The sequence below is a fragment of the Melozone crissalis genome, unplaced genomic scaffold (assembly GCF_028551555.1).
Source record: "Melozone crissalis strain CALT ecotype California unplaced genomic scaffold, PUWL_Pcris_2 ptg000006l_1, whole genome shotgun sequence".
NCBI classification, from domain to species: domain Eukaryota; kingdom Metazoa; phylum Chordata; class Aves; order Passeriformes; family Passerellidae; genus Melozone; species Melozone crissalis.
In genome coordinates, this window is record NW_026535784.1 from 17728078 (window position 1) to 17750716 (window position 22639).

General features: G+C 39.8%; 1 protein-coding gene across 5 annotated transcripts in view; it reads right to left on the reverse strand.

Annotated features, from left to right (window-relative positions):
- APBB2 (amyloid beta precursor protein binding family B member 2) overlaps positions 1 to 22639 on the reverse strand; it is a 160410-nt gene that overhangs the window by 24006 nt on the left and 113765 nt on the right. For all 5 annotated transcript variants that reach the window (XM_054294609.1, XM_054294630.1, XM_054294618.1 and 2 more), the window contains 2 exons: positions 16395 to 16541; positions 12057 to 12184 (listed from right to left, as the gene is read on the reverse strand). In XM_054294609.1, coding sequence (XP_054150584.1) covers positions 12057 to 12184; positions 16395 to 16541 — 275 coding nt within the window. The remainder of the gene's footprint in view (positions 1 to 12056; positions 12185 to 16394; positions 16542 to 22639) is intronic.

A 22639-nucleotide genomic window follows, 5' to 3' on the forward strand; every position in this document is an offset into this window, starting at 1 on the left:
TTGAGCAAAAGCAAAATTATATTATAGCAATATATTCATACTGTGAGGCCAAGAGTGCATTTTAGTCAGTCCTAGCAGCTGCACTGACACTGCTGGCTCACAGCTGTACCCTTGCAGTCCTACACTTGAGGGAAAAGCCAGAGCAGGTTTGCATCCCAGCTCGTGCTACTGCAGCACTCAAAAGCTCCACTTCTGCCTCACAGGAAGAGAAACAAACGCTTCCCAAACTAGCCCTGCCTTTGCTATTCTGAAACATCCATCCTATCCCTGACACAAAACATGCTGACACTTCCAGGAAACAAAAAAAAATTGTCCCTTTTGCAAGTCTCAGAGCACTACAATATTCTTTAGTCTTTAACAACCTAGAAACTTAAAACTTCCCCTCATTGTGATCATCTACTTCCATCACAAATTATCACACAGTAACAGCAGTGCCAATCATCTGATTTATCTGAAATTTCCTATTATTTTTGAAAAGAGGAGAGAAGGTGAGAGGCAAATGAGTAAACATTTCAGAAGGTTTAAATCTTGGATTCGGGCCCCAAAATCCGTGGGTGGATGAAGAAAATATGAAATACTACCTTGAATCCTAAAGACTCCAAAGTGACAAAATGAATATAGCATTTGTGAAAGCCTGAGTTGGCAATACTCCAGGAGAGCTTTGTTTGTCTTTTTTCCATTAAGGCCCCTGGAGCCATGTATGTACCCCATCAATGATCAGAGGGCAAGAACAATTGCTCAGTTTGCTTGTCTAATCCATCTCATTATGTTCCTGATGGTGGTTGGGTAAAAGCAGTGATGAAAAGCTATTTCCCTAAATAAATACACACAAGTGTCCTCCAAATAGAAAAAAAAAAAAAAAAAACAAAAAAAAGGGAATCTTTCTTAGTCATTTATTTTCTTGTGGGTGTGGGTACTATCAATCTTAAACACACATCTATGTTGTTGGAGATACACATATGAAGTTTCTTTAGGTTCTTCAGACACTGCAGAAAAGGAACAGGCAGAAAATAAACTTCTTAATCGATGAATAAGGACTGATGAAACACAACTGCCAAGCAAATGCAGTTCAATTTACCCTTAGCAAACTGAACTACGCCTGTGGTGGCTTTCCAAGGGAAGGACCTCCAGTGCTCTAGACTGTCTGCCATAAGGACCCAGGGGGCCCTTCCTATCTGAGCTACTAAAAAATAATTCTGTAAGTAATCTACAGTGCCTCTTTCTGCATCTTGCTGGCAAATCCAGCATCATTACAGACACTGCTGTGCCAGCATGAGGTATCCCAGAACAACGGCAGGCTGACTTTCACAGGGTCTTGTCTCAAGTGGAAAAACTCACTTCACTGATGTTAAACATAGGATTAGGAGAATATTATGTCAAATATTGAAGACAGCCACCTTGCAGACCTTTAACTCTTTTATATTCTTTCAAAAAACCATAGTAGGCTCCTTACTTTTCCCCCTGCTATTTATTGCTTGTATGAGAACCTTAGTACTGCTAAAGAAAAAACATTTACACCATCCTTATGCCCCCAGAGGTACTACATTGATTTTGCTGAGCAGTATTCAGGTCCTGGAGGTCCACCTCTGTAAGTTAGTCCCTAACTCAACTCATGGTCAAGCTAGTAAAAACCTTCCTATCAATTATAAGGGAATTTGGCCCAGCTCAGGGCACAAATGTACATCCAGCCAACTTGGAAATTAATCAAGGTGGGGAGAGGGGAACTTCAAGCAATAAAATAAGGAAATTTTAGAGATATTTGAGTTCTATGTTTAATGCATTAATTCAGATTAGAAATTGAAAGCATTTTTATGGGATAAAGACAAACAGCATTTGTGTGAAGATGACTGTCATCAGAAGAGGTAAAATGCACATGAATTTTTCAGTCTCACTAGGCACAAATTTATTTTAAAAAATACAGATGTTAATGTAACAATTTCTAACTACAAAACCAAATCAGTCAGTAAACAAATCCCTAAATGTTTAAGACACTTGAATTATCTGTTGACAAAACTATTTTCATTTGCTCAAAGTAGTGTTTAAATTTCTGCTAATCAATCTGCACATATCAAAGAGGCTTCAGCAGACAATCTACCTCCAACGCCACAGGCCAAATTGTGCTGAATATCCCTAACAAACAAAGCCCCTTTTCCCTGGTGGAGCCAGTGTTAGGTAAGAAGCCAGCATACTATTCTCAGAATTAAAATCCTGAAGTGAAAAGGCTTTCTAAATACATGGAATGGATAGGACAGTATATACTATGATTTACATAAAAATGCACTGCATATAAATATTTGAATTGCAATCATCTAGCAGCATATGTAAAAAAGCATCCAGAGGTAGATGTGACACTTAAATAATTGAAGAGCCAAATTGATAGCTAAGAGAATCCTCTTAGAGGCACATTTCAAATTATTATATAAGTGCAGGCAGTTGATTTTGTGACTGTGCATAGAGAGACAGAGGTGAAAGCCTGTACCTCATTTTACTATTGCATATAGCAAATGCCAGAGGACATTCAGTGGTCTACAAATATGTAGACATGTCACAAATCCTCTTGATATCAGGAAAACACTCATGCAAAGATCAAAGGTGTTTTTATCTAAGTGGATATAAATATTTACACAGTAAAGGAGTATATAGAAACAGCCTATATACACCTCTCTAATATAATCTCTAACATCGACATCCTATACACAACTCTCTCTCTAACCTACCAGTACAATACTGACATAAGGTGTTTGGACAGGAGGAAGAGCTACACAGGTCACTTTCTGTCTGTCCTTTTGCTTCTTAATTTGTTACATTAGAAAGCAGTGAATCTCCCACATTTTATTAGCTAGCATAACAGTGAGATAATTGAATCAAATATTTTCTGCTGCACAAATATTTTTTCCTCTCTATTTTTTATGAAATTATTTGTCCAGTAACAATTTTTATAAAGTCAAAGTTTTGCTCACAATAGAAAACAATAAGCAAAGTAATTACATGTCTTGCAAAAGGTTTACATTTTCAAGTGAACCACTACACAACAGAAAAGTGTTTTACTGCTCATACAAACATACTACAATCAAGGTTGGAGAGAGCTTTATGAACTTTTAGCCAGCAAGGTGTTAGTAAGCATTCTTGGCACAATTTTTCTTAAGACATTGCTCTTCTCTTCAATGGCCTATATTTCTTTGGCTTTTCTCCTCAGAAGGTTTTTGTATGTCCACCTTAGTACTAACTTATCAGGTTCAATATACATTAGACTAACAAAGTGAAATCACTAGTGGACTAATTTGGTTTTCTCTCATCTGCTACACAGACAGACTAGGAAAGGTCTTGAAATGAGAATGAAAGAATACAAAAAAGTTACTGTTGAGTCTTTTTTGTTTTGTTGTTAAGAAAAGCGGTTTTTAATTATTTGACAACCATTTATTCCATAGGTGGCTCCCTCTATACACAGTTCCTATGCTGGTATAGCCTCTGAGAGATGTGTAATTAAGAGTAACTTCAGCACTGCTGAAGATAAAGGGGGTGAATGCAAGGCAGGCACCTTCAATGGACTCCAGCTGGTTTGGGAAGGAAGTTGGTATTTTTTGTCTGCACAGCCCTCATTGGAGAGGAAACAACAGAAGGAGTATGCACCCAAGTGATGACCACACAATGTAAGTAAGGTAAATTTAAACCATCTTTGACTGTGAGGCAGGATCAAAGCTTCTAACGGGGTGTTGAAATCTAGCAGAGTTGTAGAGAGTCTGGGAGGAAGATGGATGCTTCCTGGGGACAGGTACAGAGCTGGACAGCAGCTGCTTTTTGCATCACTGTTTTGCCATGGAGTTGAAGCAGCAGTTACTTACAGAAATCCAGCCTGGACACAGCATCTGCCTAATTAACATATAGGGAAAAGAATAGTAGAAGAACTCATCAGATTTCTACCCCAAAATGGCAGTCAGTAGCTCTCCTGAGCCACACACACTTTAACAGGCAGCTCAGCTGTTCTCGAGGAACCTCTGTGATAACTGCTTAAATTCATGGATTACTCTAGCTGTATCCTGAAGTGTTTGAGTTTAATAGCTGAAACAACAGGGAATGTGTGGAGATTTTGTAGCACAAATTTGTATAAAGGCTTTAAGCCAGGGACTCAGTCAATGTGACATCTCATTAATTGAAGACAACCTGACTATATCACAGTGCTTATTTGTAATCCACATCCAGATATATCATTTGTCTGAACTGAAACTTTTACAGTGGAATAATTTCAAGTGCTATTTAAAAAGGTTCAGGTTGAAGATCAGGAGGAATTTGTTCCTAGAAAGAGCGACTAGACATTGGAATGGACTGCCCAGGGAGGTGCTGGGGTAACCATCCCTGGAGGTGTTCAAGACAGGACATGGCACTTAGTGCCACGGTCTAGTTGACAGGGTGGTGACTGCTCTAAGGTTGGACTTAATGATCTCAGAGATCTTTTCCAACCTAATTGATTCTGTGTTTCTATGTAATATTTTTTCATCTCATTAGTGAGATTACTCAGAAAGGATAGAAGGATGCTGCCCCAGTTGAAGCCACCAGCAACAGAAAACCACTGGTGCAAAACTACAGGCGTTTCAAATTACATAATATTTCAAGTTAATACCAGCCTATTTCAATGCATCTTCAGTCTACTGTGTCTTTCATGTTAAATCCCCAAGCTAAAATAAACCAGTTTAATGAATCAAAGTATGAATGCACACATGCAGCTTTTTGCACCCACTTGACCACATTTGCTTTAAAACACATCAATTCTGTAAGCCTGACTGGATTCTCCCTTTCCCAGCTGTATTGTTTCATTACTCCCTCCTAGAACACACTGCACCTCCAAACAATAATGCCAGAACTTATGGATATAAATGAGAAGTTTTGCATAAATAACTACCTAAACTATTTCTTAGTGAGAAGGGAAAATGCTACCAAAACACACAGAAAGGGATCCTCAAATGCAGCTGGCTTAGGGAAGAAGGAAAAGCAAAAGATAACTGTAAAAATCCAGCTAAAAAGAGAGGTCAGAAAAGCCAGTAAAATCCTTTTTCTCCAGTGTAATCCTTCACCTATGCCCTATTTATGTGATTCCTTACAGTATGTTTTGTCCTTATTCCAAGGTTACAGGGACCGAAGGGAATAGGCAATATTGATTAATGGTGTTTCAAAGATTGAAGAGCTCAGCTGAAATTACACATTCTTTGGGAGGTGTTATCTTTTCAGAAGCGCAGGTGCAAACACCATTTCAGTTTTAATTTATTTTCTGCTTTTCTCGACCATGTCACTAATGCAGAAAAGAAAGTTTATTATTCATTATCTTGTGCAGTTTGATAAACTTCTCTCATAGAATTGAAGAAAGACTCAGAGCACATTCAATCATTGCCTCAGAGGGAAGGCAATCCAAAAAAACTTAAACACCTTGAATGATGCATCTAGAAGCCACTAAATCTGAATTTAGACACTTGATTTTCAAAGACACTGAATGTGCAGAGATCCTACTGAAGTCAGTGGACAGCACAGGAGTTAAACACCTCTGAAACCCAGACATTTTTGTTAACCATGGAAAAAGCAAGGCAGCATACTATTTTTAATCCCTCATATTCTGAGGAATTTGAGCCATAACTTTACATCATATCATCCCCATTTGCCACAGATTTGTCCCATTTTTCTCTTATATCACCTCAAAAGTTTTCTCTTGTCCTAACAGCTCCTGAGATAACAGAACTCAGATAATTCATATTGTTGTCAGGGCTCTCTTATCTTTCAGCTTAGAGGACTATGTCCATCTGACCTGGGGCATCTATTCATTTAGTTGCCTGCTCTCCCCTTCTGAGGCAGCTTGAGCCTCATCACATGTGCATCCATTGTTCTACTTTCTTCAAGGCCCTGTCTGCCTTTCTCCCCTTTCTGAATCTCAGCTTCATTTTATTCCTATGTCTAGGCAGCAGAAAAACAGCAGCAGTTCAGAGAAGCAGGGCAATGGACATCCCTACCTGATAAAATGGGGCAGAGGAAGGAGCACAATACATTCACATCATCCAGTCAGAGTGTCTGTGGTCAGAAAACTTTAATATCAGAGAATGTGCCTCTCCCATCACTTAAGAGTCAAAAGCAACCAGGCTCCCTCCTTTGCCTATCAGGAAAACACACAAACTATACATTGCAAACAAACCTGCTCTGTGTGGTGACAAGGCTAGTGGATGAACACACACATGCTGTGTGTTCTGTCCCACACACCAGGTGCCCACCCCATCCAGTTCCATATTCAGACCCACCAAAGATGTCTCCTGAATTCACCAGCAGCCCTCCTTGCCAGCTGACCACAGACTGTTTCAGCTGGATATACTGCTGTTGTATGAAGTCACCAGGAGACAAGAAACTGTGATCTTTCAGGCAGTTAAAGTCCTTTAGATTTTTTAAAACTTGAGGTGGGCTTGGACTGGTGGAGGAGCAATGAAGATAAAGGAGGGTTCAGGGGAAGGTGCTAACGGAATCTCATTTACAAAACTGATGAGCCATTGCCTTTTCTCTCTTCCTTGTTAGTGAGCTGCTCAGAAAGCAAAGGGCATGCACCAGCAGCCCAGGAGGAGAGACAAACCCCAACCTGAGGAATGATTAATGTACAGTCATGCTGCTCACAAGTGAGAAGAGCAGCCCTTTTACAGCCTCAGTGCATCCCGAGGCTGTAAACATGCTTTTAATGACGAGGAGAAAAACATGGCATGCATGGCTTGCTAGGAAGCAAACACAGCACTGACAATTATTCACTGATACACCTGTGACACCTCCATGTGACAATGACCTTAGTGATCTTGAAATCAAACTATTTATACAACTGCAAGGACTGTTCTTATTTACAAATAATACTAAATGAATCATCATGACCGTTTTCAGAACAGCAGGAGAGGAAGACTGTACAAAGGACAGTGGTTTTTGACTTTTAAAAATCACAAGGTATCACTGAATCTTGCAAAGGGTTGCATGTATACAGGACATTTATTTTCTTCTAATGCCCATATATACTTATCAAAAAAAGGAGCTTAGTGTACACATACATGCATACCCACCAATGCATGGTGGGAATCTGCTTTTGTTCATGATTTTATGAAGGCATTCCAGGCCTTTTAAAATCAAACATATTTACTGACTGATCAATTGAAAACAAGGGATGAAACACAAAATCACCACACAGCCCAAGTTAACCAAATGAGGAAGCCTTTGCTACCCCAGGATTGTTAAATAAGAATCTCTAAAGGGCAGTATAATAGTGTAACCTATGGAGAGAGTGATTACAGGCTCCTGGAAAACACTTCTGCCTGAGGTGAGATAGCAGCCACATCCTCAGATTAAACTTTCATCAGCAGATCTCTGTGTTTCATCAATCTTTCATTATGGCAGAGCTTAGAAAATCATCTGCTCATGTGTCATTAGAAAATCTCTTCATCTTCCAAAGCAGAAACTACACAAATAAATTAATACAAGCAAAAGAGTTAAAAGGAGGGCCTGCAGACAATTTTGGGGTTCAAATAGATCAAAAATACAGAGAAATATACATTTCTACAGTATTTTAAAATTTAAATACTTCTTTTCAGAACAAACCCAATATGTTAAATTATACAGGTTCTTAGATGAGAAGATATAGCTAATTAAGGAAATTCATGTGCAACAACTTCTGGAAGAATTTCCCACCAGAAACTGGGATTTCATCAACTTCATGAACACTTAATCCACCTAAGCAGCAATGTGATCCCTAGCTTTTTTTCTGATGATGGCAAACCCATAATCAGGGAAATCTGCTTTTGCAGTCAGTGAATGGCTTTGGTATTTCTCACCTCAGTAGGAACAGGTGATTTCACCAGGATAAATGCAAGGACTGTGGGCTAATGTACACATGAAAAGAGTTGCAGTGCAGTTTCCAGCTCAACAATATGGTTTTCTCAGCTTGTGTTCTCCTTTTGGTTTGTCTGAAAATGTTTTTTTCTTGTGTGTTAGTGTTTCTACAGCAAATGCTACATCTTTTATGCTACCTCTCAAAGCATGTTTCCTACACTGAATATCTCTACATCCAAAACATATTGTACATCTGATTATGCACTCATAACTTTGTTCTTTCTGCTTGTCATTTTGATCATGTTATTTCACATCACATATAGTCTGAATTGGCTTACAAGTAATAGCTACACTGCTTTTCCTACAATCTTATTTTTTAAAATGTGTCAATAAAATACTAAACAAATTACATTTCAAAAAGAGTGGACTCCAGTCCTGAAAGTCATTCTGGACACAAAATTTATGTAAAAGCACCTATCAAAATTCTTACAAATGGCTATGAATAGGAAAGTTCTGAAATAAAATTTCTTATGATGAAAAAAATCCCAAATTCCAATAAAAGTGGCTAAGAACATTAGTGTGCCAGCAAATGAAATATAAAAGCTGTTTTTGACTTTGTGTTTAATACCTAAACACAATATATATTAAAATTTAATAAATGATTTCTTGCTGTTCCTTACAGCAACTGGTCAAGAAATATCATGGTGTCTAGAAACAAGAAATGTTCACTTTGAACACAGAAAGGGCTTCTCCCACAACTGACCATTTAAACATGAGAAAAAATTAGTTTATTTCCTCTGCCATTTCTCTGTATTGTCAGCATCACATATAAAACTTCCTTTCAGGGAGACAGTTGAGAAAGTGGCTACCTTTAATGACCAAAAAGAAGAACTGGGTTTGAGGAGTTCTTGTTGTTTGTACTTTTAAAATTGGACCTGTACTTCTCTCATATATTCCATATCTAAACATATTTTTCTGGATACAGACATAAATTTCTGCAGAAGTGTTAGAACTGGAATTCCTCTTTGGCCCCCAGCTCTGGCATGCAGAAGGGCAGGAGTGGGATCAGAGATTTGCCATGCCTTGCACACAGCTCTTGGGGAATGCTGTGGGGCACCACAGCAGGTCAGAGCAGACAGGGTGACCTGTGCACACACAGCCTTTCCCAGCTCCTGCCCTATTGATGGGGCTTATGTTCATCTAGGAGAGTCTGCTATTGCCTCCCACCCCAGACACATTCCACCTAAAGCACACAATGTTATTGGTGCCACATGATTGCAAAAGGTACATTTCTCTTAAATGTTTCCTAAAAACATCCATGACCAGTTCTGCTGCTTTTAGGAAAAGCAGGTACCCAGCCTGAAGAAATATGATTCATTATCTTCTTTATAAAACAACATAATGGAATGATTTTATTTCACAAAGAAATGTAAGTATTTGGGAAAAGAACTGTAAATGCTTAAAAAAATTAAGATCAAAGCTGGAATCTTTTACTCTGTAAAGCTGCATCACATTTGGGTGCCCCTTAAAATGCTCTATTTATTTTCTGACAGAAGCAAGGTACTACAAAAACTGACTTGAAGGGAAATGTGTAATGCATCCATTTTCCAATGCAAACAAAGAACTCCAATGGTTTATTCATTAGGAGTTAAAACCTTTTTACTTCCCAGCATTTCAAAATGGATTTGCCCCTTTTAGATCTCTCAAAAATCTGTACCAAAGGAAGTGAAAACCAGTTAACCTATGCCCAATTGACTATCAGTCATTTATAAGTGTAAAAAAATTAGAAACCTTTAGTCACCTAAAAAAAGAATCACCTTCCCTTGTAGAAATTTAGCCATTGGTAATCAGAATCTTTGAGACAGATAAAACAAGTTTCAGAAAATCTTTCACTGAGAAAGATTTTTCATGTTTAAAATTATCAAAAGTTAGAGATAAAAAACCCCAAAGCCTGACTATTGCAAATATCTTGACAATCACGGAAGGGCTTGGGTTGGAAGGGACCTCAAAGATCATCTAGCTCCAACTTCCCTGCCTTAGGCAGGGACATTTTTCACTAGACCAGGTTGCTTAGAGCTCCATCCAGCCTGGCCTTGAACCTTTCCAGGGATGGAGCACCCACAGCTTCTCTGGGTAACCTGTTCCAGTGCCTCACCACCCTCAGAGGAAAGAATTTCTTCCTGAGATGTAATCCTAACCTACTCTTTTTCATTTTGAAACCAATCTCCCTTGACCTGCCACTACATGCTCTTGTAAATTTCAGGTACTGAAAGGAGCGTACAGGAAGGATGGGGTGAGACACCCCATAGTAAGGGGAGGGGTTAGATGCAACTGCCAACCCCCCTAGAACAAAACACAACCTAAACAACAAAACAAATTCTATCATAAATTCCTGCTCGGCCTCTCTCTGAGATTTATGACCTGAAAAGCCGTCGTTACAAAATTTAACTCCAGGAATGCCTAGCTATGCCTCAGGTCACCTTGAAGCCTTTTCCTTTCCAGGCTGAACAATCCCAGGTCTCAGCCTTTCCTCATAGGAGAGGTGCTCCATCCCTCTAATCAACTTGGTGTCCCTCCTCTAACAGGTCCATGTCCTTCCTGTGCTGGGCCCCCAGAGCTGGCTGCAGCACTGCAGGTGGGGTCTCACCAGAGCAGAGCAGAGCAGAGGGGCAGAATCCCCTCCCTCCCCTGCTGCCCACGGGGCTCTGGATGCAGCCCAGGACACCTTTGGCTCTCTGGGCTGTGAGTGCCCATGGCTGGGTCATGTCCAGCCTCTCATCCAGCAGCATCACCAAATCCTCCCTGGCAGGGCTGCTCTGGGTCTGGGCATGCCCCAGACTGGCCTTATACTGGGGGTTGTCCTGACCCAGATGCAGCACCCTGTGTTTGGTCTTGTTAAACCTCAGGTGATTTCCTTGTCCCCACTTCTCGAGCCTGTCCAGGTCCCTTTGGATGGCATCCTGTCCTTTAGAAGTGTCAACTGCACTACTCAGCTTGGTGGCATCAGCAAATTTACTCAGGTGTATTTGATCCCTTCATCTATGCCATTAATGAAGATATTAAGTAACACTGGCCCCAGTGCAGATCCCTGAAGGGCACCACTTATTACTGATGTCCACTGGGACTCTCAGCCATTGACCAGTAACCTCTGGCTGCAGCTATCTGACTACTTTCATATCCATCCAACAGTCCACTCATCAAATCCATCTCTCTCCAATTTAGAAAGAAGAATGTAGTGGGAGACTGTGTCAAAGGCGTTTTAGATAAATTACCTCAGCAACCCTTGTCTTGTCCAGTGATGTGGTTATTCCATCACAGCCAGTATTGGTCATACAGGACTTACATGACCATTATCAAACATAGACACAAAAAGCAGAAGCTTGCTAGAGTTACTCAATCCTTACCATCCTTGTGCCAGGATGGGTACTGTGCTAAGATCCTGGACTTTCTCAATGTGAATGGCAACGTTTTCGCTACATCAAAATGCCCAATCAGACTGGGAGGCACTCACTGTCCTGCTCAAATAAATCACTTTCACAACCCTGTTTCCTCAGCAGTATTACACGGCAAACAAGAATGCTACCAAGAGACCAGCCAAGAAGGAAACCTAAGGAAAGACTGCTTCCAAGGCAGGAAGGCCTTTAGCACACACTCCTGGTTGCTTCCTACCGCAAGGAACAACTTCAGCTCACAGGCAGGACATTTCAGGGGACAAATCTCAGTTTTCTGCAACATCCTTGGGGATTTTCTTACATCAAGAGCTAGAAGTAAAAGTAATAACTAAACCCATTACTTTTCCCTCAATCTAGCTTTTTTCTCCATCATATTAAATACCTCAATAAAGTATAAACACACACAGTCAGAGCATTGATAGTACATTTACTTGGACCAGCAGGAAGACATGCTTTCACATAGGCAGGAGAAACATACTACGAGACATATTTGAAAACATGCTTTTATACCAAAAGTACTACATAATCTGAAACAAATCAATGTTACACGTGCAGCTCTATGCACCTGAGTTAATCTGAAAGGCTTGTTCAATGCAGGCTTAACAAAACAGCATACAAGCGATACACTACGAAAAGCAGAGAGTTGAAAAAGTAACACCAGCAACAAAAAGAAGAATTTACCCACCTTCTCTCAGGCCCTGGGACAGAGTAATGTGCAGTATGCATTAGCAGACTGAAATAGCAGCAAGGCAGACAAGCAGAGCCAACACTCACCGGCCGTTGTCACGGCCCACGCCCCAGACTCGGATGCTCACGATGGGCTGCGCGTGCAGGACCGTGCGGTCCATGGGGTCAATCAGGTTCAGCATGTCATTCTCCAGGATGAGGTACATGTCTTTGCCCTGCAGATCCAGACAAAGTACAGTTACACAGTGCATCACCCTCTCAGACTGGCTGGGATCGAGGTGTTATGTCTGTGCTGTTCAGACTAGCTTCATCTTTACTCAAAGGTTTGGGCTGTTCCAAGAGCAAATGAAAAAAGCTTCATATGCTTCTGGTGTGAAAAAGATCTAAGATGTTATCTTGCTACTATATTTTTAAACAACCCCAATCACAAAAAGCTTTGATGTTTTTTAAATACAACTCATTCAGACCCAAACTACTGAGCTATGTGTTCATATATATGAGAAATCATGGCCTGTATTCATAGTAAAAGTTTATATCAAAACCTGTACTTTTGAGGCAGAGTTCCTTCCTTCAAAGTGTTTTGTTTCCATAAAATTTAACCAATGGATTATGGGAACAGACAGCAATTTGTACATGTCAAAGGATTTACTCTTTGAAGAAAGATTAAAGGGGAAAACCCAGTATTAACACCTGAATGTGTATTCTGCTAGTGAATTCAGAATCTTGCAGCCAGGACTTCTCCCCAATTCTTCTGGCATGTAAGAACAAGGATAATGCTTTTTTCTCTTGCAGGAAACAAATTTAGAGAAAATTCTCCTTTTGATGCTAATTCACAAACGCTTATCTTCCTCCTCTTGACAGCATTTGTAATAGGTCTGCTGCCTCCTCTAGCCATGTAATATCCCTCATCTTGGAGGCTGTACACATATTCTTCAGACCATGAGCTCCCACAGCAATGCTCCTGGACCTATTGCTGAGCAGTAAGACAAGCTCCTGATGAGAAGGTGGAAACTACCAGCTAAATACAGAGTAATTTGTTTCCTCTCTTTGGTGCCAGAATCTATACATGAACAGAAAGAATGGAAAGGGTCTGAATCCCTACTGACTAATGATTCAAAACTGACCTTTTTCTTAATCTCAGTGACACAGAAACCCTTTTCCCTCTTGGTTACAGAGGCTCAAGTCTTTATGATGCCTACTTTTGTGTTTGTGTAAGAAATACAATCATGTCACTCTGTGAGGGCTTTCTGCCATTGTTCGTAGGCAAGACAGCAAGGGGCAGGCACTGCCCATTTCCCAGCAGGGATTCCAAGGGAAGCAGTGACACAGAGCTGGCACTGCAAGTACCAAGAGGGATGTGGGAGACACAGGTGACACCTGGTATGAGCAAAGCCTGAACAAGCATTTTTTGCCTGATGGAAAAAGCACATCTGTGGCTGAGATGCAAGGCTGAATATATAGGCTGCTCCTAGAGAAGCAGGGCAGATGGAGCTGTGATAGTCATGCAAAAAACTGGGGTAAACCAGCAGCACTGAGATGCTAGTGGCAGATAGAAAAAGAAATATCATGAAGATAAAAAGGGAGAAATTTGCTTGGAGGTCAGAAGCAGTAAACAAATTATATGAAGAATGCTACCAAGTGTCACACAGATTGCTTTTTGGACCAATTTTATACTTATATATTTGTTCCAGAGGAAATTATTACAAGAAGAAAAAATATGTTATTCATGCAAAATACACTGGGATTAGAGTAACAAAAGAGAATCCAAATTAGCTGGAAAAAAATTGGAGAATGGGTAGAGAAGCAACATAAGTCACAGGAAATGATCCTTGCAATGCTCAGGGGATCACTTGTCTGCAGCCACAAGCAATATATTTTGCTAAATTTTGTTGCCTTATTATACAAAAGCTATTTTAGAGACGAAAGCACTGCATAGGTCAAAAAGAAATTATTTAGACAGGCTAGGAGCTTGAACATAGACTTTAATGTCTCAGACTGCTGAAGAGCTGCAGAGATCTGATGGTTTGAGGAAGAGCCATGGAGGGAAAGTGAATAAAGGAAAGAGAGGCTCAATCCCAGCAGGTTTTCTGGAAGTGTTACAGGCTGCAGTATATAGGTCAATGGAAGATATCTTTTTCATGTAAGTGAAATTGCAATGCACAGAAATGTAATTCATGGCAAAAGTGCAATACAAACAAAAGAACAGCGTTCTTCTGTTTAGATTTTACAGAACAGTAGAAGTTCAGAATTTATAGGCAATTTCTTTTGAAGCAAAGGGCATGAAATCCCACAATAAAGCCACTAACAAAGCTTCTGCAGGGTTTTACCCAGGGTGTGGGAGGGTTTGTGGTTTGTTTTGCAGTTTTTTAAATAATGAAATCTTGGGGTTAGTCCTAACCCCAATTTCACTTTCATTATATTCTAGCTTAGGCAATCTTAAAATTCTTACATGCAGTCATTTAGCTCCATAATAGACTCCTGCTGTAATTGATCCATCTGATGCATCAATGATGGAGTATAATTTTTTCAGGTTCCTTTCTAAGACATGCCTCTTCTAATCACTCTTGAAGCCTTACATTGCAGGCAGGAACATGTGGTTGGATGTAATGAACTCTTTTAAAATCAGGAAGACAATTTACTGCACGAGCCAGCTATTCAAGCACAGTGTCTCTATTGTTTTGTCAGGCTGATTTTTTTTTTAATGAATAGCACCTCAATTTAAACATCCATTCAAGAGGACCAAAACTTTTTACCAGCTTAGCTTGAAAACCTGCAAGGATTTCCAACAAAGAATAAGGGGATTGACAGAGATATAGAAAAAATGTGAACATTAACTCTTAAAATAAATCATGAGGGTTCAAAGTAAACACTATATTTCAAGGTGATCAAAGTGCTGCTATCTGAAATATGGATGAGATTACACACATGTAAAGATACTGGATTTTTTTCAACCCTGAGGTCAGCAGTAAGTACAAAGCCCATGACTGACACATCTCTAATTGTTTGTCTAGCTATATTATCTAAAAAAATTGTTCCCAGGTGTAAGAAAGAAAGGAAAACAATATTATTTTGTTTATTTATATGTGCAATATATACTTTGTACATATAAAAATCCTGCTGAAATTATTTTAAATGGATAGAACACTATATATGTGCTCCTTTACACATAATTTCAATTTTTAAGGGCACTTCCTCCCAGCATCTCAGCATTGCTGGGGTCATAGCTAGGATGGTGAACTGGAGCCATAGACGGCAACAATAACTTGGGAGACTGAATGTTATTTTTCTGAAACTTTTACTGAAATGTAGACAAGTCTTTCTTTTGATTTCTTTTTTGTTTGGCAGTGCCATTTCTCTTAGGAGGGAAAGTTAGAACATTCACTCTTTTGTCAGTTTTGAATTCAGCTCCTGTGTGACCAATTCACATTAGTGTAACCCTTCTGAAAATACGTCAGGAGAGAGGTAGAAAATGAGATTTGGCAGAAGTTGAAGATGTTCCATGAACAATCATATAGCAAAGATGTTTTAGTGTGGCTTTGTCTCCTATGACCTCTGTCTGTCCCACCTTTTCCCTTCTTGTTACACTGACTGACCCCTCAACATCTCCCCCTTCCTCATCTGTCCCCAGCACACCTGGGGACAGATGAATACCTGACAGGATTTTCTACATCACAAAACCTAAATGTCCCTTCAATTTTCCCTTAGTTCCCACAGTTATCCTCTCTTTCTGAGCCAACTCAGAAAGAAGCAGAGAGCAACTGTGGTACAGACAGTGAAGGCACACTGACCCTTCAGCAAACCAGGAAAGAGGAAAGCTGGGCTCTCTCCTTTTTCCTCAGTGTGTGGGAATCTGGCATCCTTCAAAACTGGATGACACTGGTGCAGAGATTCAATAGTTATTGGAGAGGAGCCAACAGACAGACTGATGACATATAATTAATTTCCTTCTGAAACACTGATAAAATAATAATTGTAAGATAAACCATCTGTCCATCAGTTCCAATCTTCTCATACATTTCAGAACCACAACCCTGCCAGTGTGGGTTTCCTTAAAGCCCTTTGTCATTGTGAAACCTTTGAAAATGCTGTTACAAAGCATCACTTTCAGACCTCTGGTCAAGAAGAGTTACACTGAATTTCAACAGTTTGGCCTGTGTGTCCCCAGCACTGCCACTGCACAGGTGTGTACTAGCACAGATGTAACAGGAAAGTGAGCTCTTTGGGGCATCTGCTGTCCTGAGCAGTTTGGAACAAAAAAGTCAACACTTTCCCTGAACACTTTTATGTATTTGGCAGTGCCAGGCTGAGGTAGTGAAATCCCAAACACAGAACATGGAAGTAGCTGTCTACAGAATTGCTCCTTTGAGATGTTTTATGATGTGAGAGGGATGTTCCAAGAGGAGAAGTTGTTCACTCTGTTCTTACCTCTCCCCAAATGCCAACAGTGTCTCTGATGTCATTTTTACAGTAAGAGAGTTGTCTGATGCAATTGTTCACAGCAACACTGCTCTTTCCAGGAGCCAGATCTTCTTCTGCCATTTCTACCCAGCCCAGAGATCGCACAGCGAAGCACTAGAAATAAATCAAAAACCATCTGTCATACAACAGCAACTAGGCAGTTAATGGTAAAGGTCTCCATCTCGTATGGGAAAAAAAAAATGAAGGCCTTGTAGATGGCCTTACATTCAAAGATAAGTAAATGAAAAGCTAATTTGTGAATGGCAAGGTGAAAACATTTAAAGGATAGAAGAAGAATGCATAACTTGCTATGAATAGTGTCAGTGGAGGTAACAGCAATGCCTTCCAATAAAATAATTTTGTTAAGATAAAGGAGGAAACAAGGGAGCAGTAAATACTAGGATACACACAAATACAAAAACAGTAAAGGAAAAAACACAACTATAGATAGAGTATAGAATTGAAATTTTAGCTAGAATCTAATTGAAAAGAAGGAAAACACTACTGGACTATGTCTCCTATGAGATACCCACTGTCTGGCTTTTTACCAGAAAATTACACTTTTTTTCTGGATTACAGCAATCACTTCTATAGTTAGTTTACCTAAGGTAGCAAGCAATAACAATTTCAAAGCTAAGTAGAAGATAAGCTATCATAAGAGGAAAGCAGGCTTTTTCTAGAAGAAATTCAAAATTACCTTTAAAATAAAACACCCTAATTATACATTTGTTAGCAGAAAGCTATTTAGCCAACTAGAGCACTCAGTTGGCTGAACAAGCCAAGGCAACATTATTTTGTGCAAATGGTACTTTTGCAAACAAATCAAAATTGAAGAAATTGAATGGCACCCTACACCTACGAAGATAAAGAATAAAAAGTGTTTATTCTGAAAAAACACCAAAACCTGCTCATTTGCTCTCAGGCATTATGGTGGGAGGAATACAGACCTCACACTAAGTCAATAGGAGCCTGTCTATGAGACCAAGACTTCTTCCAGAGAAGGTTACAGGTGTTTCACTCTGAACCACAGCCATGGGCTCAACAGGTTGCTTGTTGAACCTCCTGAGCAGGCACACCAAATGCTTCAGGTGGTCCCTGAAGGCTCAGCAATAGCAGAGCAACACTCATGGCTGAGTGCTGCTGCCCTGTGCCACACAGTTTTCCTTGCTGTCAGCAGCATCCTGCGGGTCCTTGGGAAAGCAGGGTGTGATCCTGGGAGCTGCAGGGAGGCAGGCAGTGCTGGAACTGCTGGGAGCCCTGCTGCCTCCAGCAGCACCCTGCCACCCTGCCCAGCAGCTGCAACAGGGGCCCATGCTGCAGCTACCAATCCTCCTTAGGGCGCAGTAAATAAATCAGCTTCAGAGCTCAAAAGTTGAGTCTTCACTTGCCACCTTCTCAAAGCTGCTGAGAAGTCAGTGAGCTGATCCAGCTCACACACCATCACTGGTGCGTCCTTTGGGAACAGCTGCCCTCAAAAAAACCCTACCCCAGCACACTGAGGTATTTTAAACATGCATAATGTGTCAACTTCGGCAAACTAAGGAAGGAATAAAATTCACCAGTGGATAAAAAGAGTAATGAGTTTGTCCCTCCCTTTAAAACTTCTCCTTCAGCCTTCTTTCAGTTTGCACAATGCACTCCAGGCTCACTCCACCAAGCAGGAAAGAACCTGCTTCCTGAACCCCTGGTACCCACTTCAAGGAGTCATTAAGGCTCCATCTCATCTCAGGTATCAGACAGCAAACACACTCTGCAATTGCATAAAACCCTTTAGTGAGAGTAGGTAAAAAATTAAAGCCCTTCATGCCTCCAGCTTTTTGTGGATTTTTTTTTCTTTTTTTTGGTTTGGAAACAAGGGAACCAACATGCAAATTCTCCCACACTGCTGCTTCCTGACCCAGCTCTGCTGGAAACCCACAAAAGTGCTGACTTTCAATTCTGAAGGGCCATGAAGGAGAAGGCAAAAAAGGAGACAAAGGAGGGGTCAATACTCAGGGATGCTCTTCACTTCAGGGCTACACAAGATACAAAAAACCCCCATTTTTTAGCAATTATTAAGGTGGTCTAATCTTAAGATTGCAAAATTGTTTCAGGCACATTAGATGCTCAGGAATCTTGCTAAAAGTGCTGCTATACTCACTGGGGTATTAAATATTTATCTTTGCAAGCTTTAAAAATACTGATTCTACTGTACCAGAAGAAAGGGTTTTGTTACAAGTATTTAAATATTAAATTGAATAGTAGAATACTGGCAGAGAGAAACATTCTCCAAATCATAAGAGAGGTGAAGAACTAAATACACACAATAAGCACACTGTTTCCTTGTTGCTCTTCACATCTCAACTCATCTACAATTTGTTAGCTGCTTTCTGAACACAAGGATAAATACAGAATCACAGAATGCTTTGGGTTGGAAGGGACCTTAAAGATTGTCTACATCCAATCCCCTGTTGTGGGCAGGGACACCTTTCACCAGACCAGACTGCTCAGAAGTCCATCCAACCGATATAGTCCTTGCACTGAACAGTGTATCTTAAGAAGGCCAAAAATGATGAAAGACTATCAATTCAACTTGACAGCAGGTGAATCTCTTATTAGTAAAGATGGTGAACTGTTTTGCTATTTTTCCTGGCCTTTCTTTATTCTATGTTTGAAATTCTCTGGTGGCAGCATCCACTGTACTGATGCAGCCCACTGCCAAAACAATAAAGTGAGCAGAACACAACACTCTTGCCTACCCCACATATTGCCCTCTATGTGAAAGACCTGGCTTCCTTCCCTGCTTCTATTCCCTCTTGGTCCTTCCAAGTGAGGTAGGCATGAGAAACCCCTTGGCTTCTGGCACCTGTGTATTTCACAAGAAGCCCTTACCATAACCCAAACAAAATCCTTCAGAACAGCTTCAGAAAACAAACGAATTTCCCATAAACTCACTGCAAACAAAAACCTCTCAATAAACCTTAAAGAGACTCAACATTCTACTCTACACATGTACCTGAGTATATATATAAAAGTAACTTTCTTTTGTTCAAAATATACCTAAAAGCCAAAAACTTTGTATTTTGTGGTTAAGTGAATGCATGTGCTGATGTGGCTCAGCAGTCATGGCTGACCCTCATACAGATTTTCAGAACTAGAAAAGAGGAGGACTCAGTAACATGTGACACATACCAGGGTCCACTCAGCAGCAGTGGAGCAGAAGTTATAAATACACAAATGTATTTATATATTTATAAATACATAAGTGTAGTGGGAGAGAGGTGGAAGTCTGAGCATGCCTGCCTGTCTGTCAGCAGCTGGACTGTAAGACATCCATTTCATCTTTTCTTATAGGTTGCTTTTTTCCTCTTTCATTATTTAGAGGTTCTCTTCCCTTAAAACAAAAGAGCACAAAGCCCAGCAGAAACAAACCACCTAGTGTCCCCAGTCAGATAGGATCTAATTTTTACCATGGCTGGCTGAGTCAGGCATGACAGCAGAATTTCTTGGAACTCTAACACATTAACACAGCATCATGGTCCCCTGCCTCCCACCAATGACACTGACAAGCCAAGAGACAAAGTACTTCCTCTGACCCCAAAGAGCCTTGATAATGCACTCTATTATCTTCTGGAACTAACACCCAGAGCCAAACCAAGCCCAGGTAAAAACAAAGTGTAGCTTTTCTTCATTAAGAGCCTATAAGCTCATTCCTGGAAATGCCAGTTTGTTATGCATCTCTTCTCAAGGCTTAGAGATAATTAGTGGCAATTAATAATTATTGGCCTGTCATAATTTCACAGTAATCCCAATGTCAACTTTTGTCTTACAGTAGTCTATCTAATTTATTTTCTCTCTTAGAGTAAGTTTTCTGTGCCTGGTCAGGCTGTCTGCTTGACTCTTTTCAAGAGCTGGCAAAGAAAAACAAAAGAAGTTGATAAATACAGCAGGCTGAAAGATACTTAGGAATTGTATACTGTGCAAACATTGCTGTGTGGGATTGGGAAGATCAAAGATATTACCACAAACACTGCATGGCTGAGAGAAGTGAATGAAAAAGTATCACTTAAACCATGGTAAGTCAATAATTTTGTATTTTCATCTTGACTGGACACTTCACATTTCCTGCCTGGCTACACAGGACATTGTACAAAGAAGTTACATACAGGTTAAAAAAATCCACCTTATCACACACTACCCTAAGAAAAGACAGGTGAACAAAAATAAAAACACAGCTATTGCTGCTTGGTTTTACAGTTCTGGGGAACCTATGTTCAAATGGCTGCAAATCCAATTAATGTTTCAGGGTTAATGATCTGTAACCTAAGAACCAAACTCATAAATGCTGTCATCTGAACTCTGTATAGAGCTGTAAACCTTTCTTGCAGTGCAGTTCTGAACCAAAATATTGCCTAAAGCTGGGGAACTTTAGAACTGAAGAAATGGACAAACCACAGATCACACTTTTGCTCTTTGGCATTGCAAACCCTTCACCACAGGGCAGGTTCTTCTCTGCAGCAGCTTTCCAAGAGGAACCCTGGAAGGAGCTTTGGCAGGGAGAGCTCTGACAAAGTTCTAATCATAAGCAAATGCACACTCTACTTGTTGCCTCATGCAGTGCTAAGCATGTAGCACTAAAGAAAATTAAAATAAAATAACTGAGAAAGACAAAGCAAATACAAACCCCTACAAAAAAGAGGGCAAGACATCAAGTGTACATGACTGATGGCAGAGTAGTGTTGGAAGCTGGATGAATCATGAAGGTGTGGATAGAAAAGATCCCACAAGAGGGTGAAAGTGAATTAGAGCATCAGTTTGAGAACAACAACTAATGCACATTACCAGACCACAGACAGATTGCTTTTCACATTACACAGCTGTTGGCAGCCACTATGAACACATCTGCATTAAGAGAATGTTTGCCTTGATGCTTTAAATATGTGCTACTTATTTCTTCTCTACTTCCAAGCCCACAGGATGGTTTTGAGTAGTTTCCCTTTGTTTCCTTTTACATTTTTCCTTTCTAAAGGTTATATCTGCCTGCAGACATGTAAATCACTACAGTATTTAATAAGGTCTTTTATCACAGACCACTGAGCAAGTTTGTGCCTGAGACACAGCATGTAGGTCACATAATTAACCATTTATTATGCAGCCAACCAAGATTTCACTTGCATTTTCTTTGATACTTTGAAAATTAAAAAAACCTATCATATTATTTTGTGCTTTGGAAGCATAACATAACATCTTTCTATTCTGAGGAAGAAGTATGTTCCAGTTTATTTTCCTACTACACAGCAAGAAAGATTACATTGATTTCAGATGAAAACACTATAGAAGATCAAAGAGTAACAAGAGAATAAAAAAGAACTTATGCAATTAATGAACAAGCACTTTCATTTAATTGACATGAAGAGACTGCAGTGCATTTACTTTCTCAAAGAAATATTCACAGATGTCAAATAAAAGTTCTTAGCTATAAAAAATTCAAAATGCTTAATCAAAAACAACTAATAAGACCTTTCAACATTTCCAGCTTCCTGTTGCAGTTAATCTTTTATTACTTGAATTACTGAAAATGCACATGAAATACAAAAATAAGGACAGAAGTACTCAGGTCACAACAGAATTCCCAAATCACTAATAAATGCTATTTCAGGCAGATGACTATAAACTAAACTCCCCTAAAATTAAATATGGTGACTTCACAAATACTATAAAATAACCTTTATAATACATTACTTCTTTAGAGGAGGTCAGTATCCAATTTTCTGCTCTCACAGTCCCTTACTCATTCTCCAAGCCACTACAGTCTCATTTTTCCAGATCTGCAGACTTCAATGTGTAGGATCACAAAAGTTCCTCTCTTGTTTTGAGCTTAATACTTTTGTCTCAGTGGTTTCCCCTGGCTTACAGCCAGAGGTCAAACCTGCTCTATCAAGGCAAGAAAATGTTGCAGGAACATTGTGCTGGTTCAAGATCTTTCAAAATCCAGTCATTTGAGCAAAAAATAGAATGGACACTACCATTCTCTAACAGCTCCTTCTGAAGAATAAATTAAAATAATCTTATTCTTTTCTCTAGTCTTAGCAAGAAGAAGTTTTCACTTTGGATGCTTTACAGATACCTTGACTTCAGATCCTAAAGGGATGGGTTTATACACTTTCCTTTGAGTCAAGGGTGGGCTGGGCTTCATTTTAGTACAGTGAAATAAAACCTGTGCTTCCTCATTT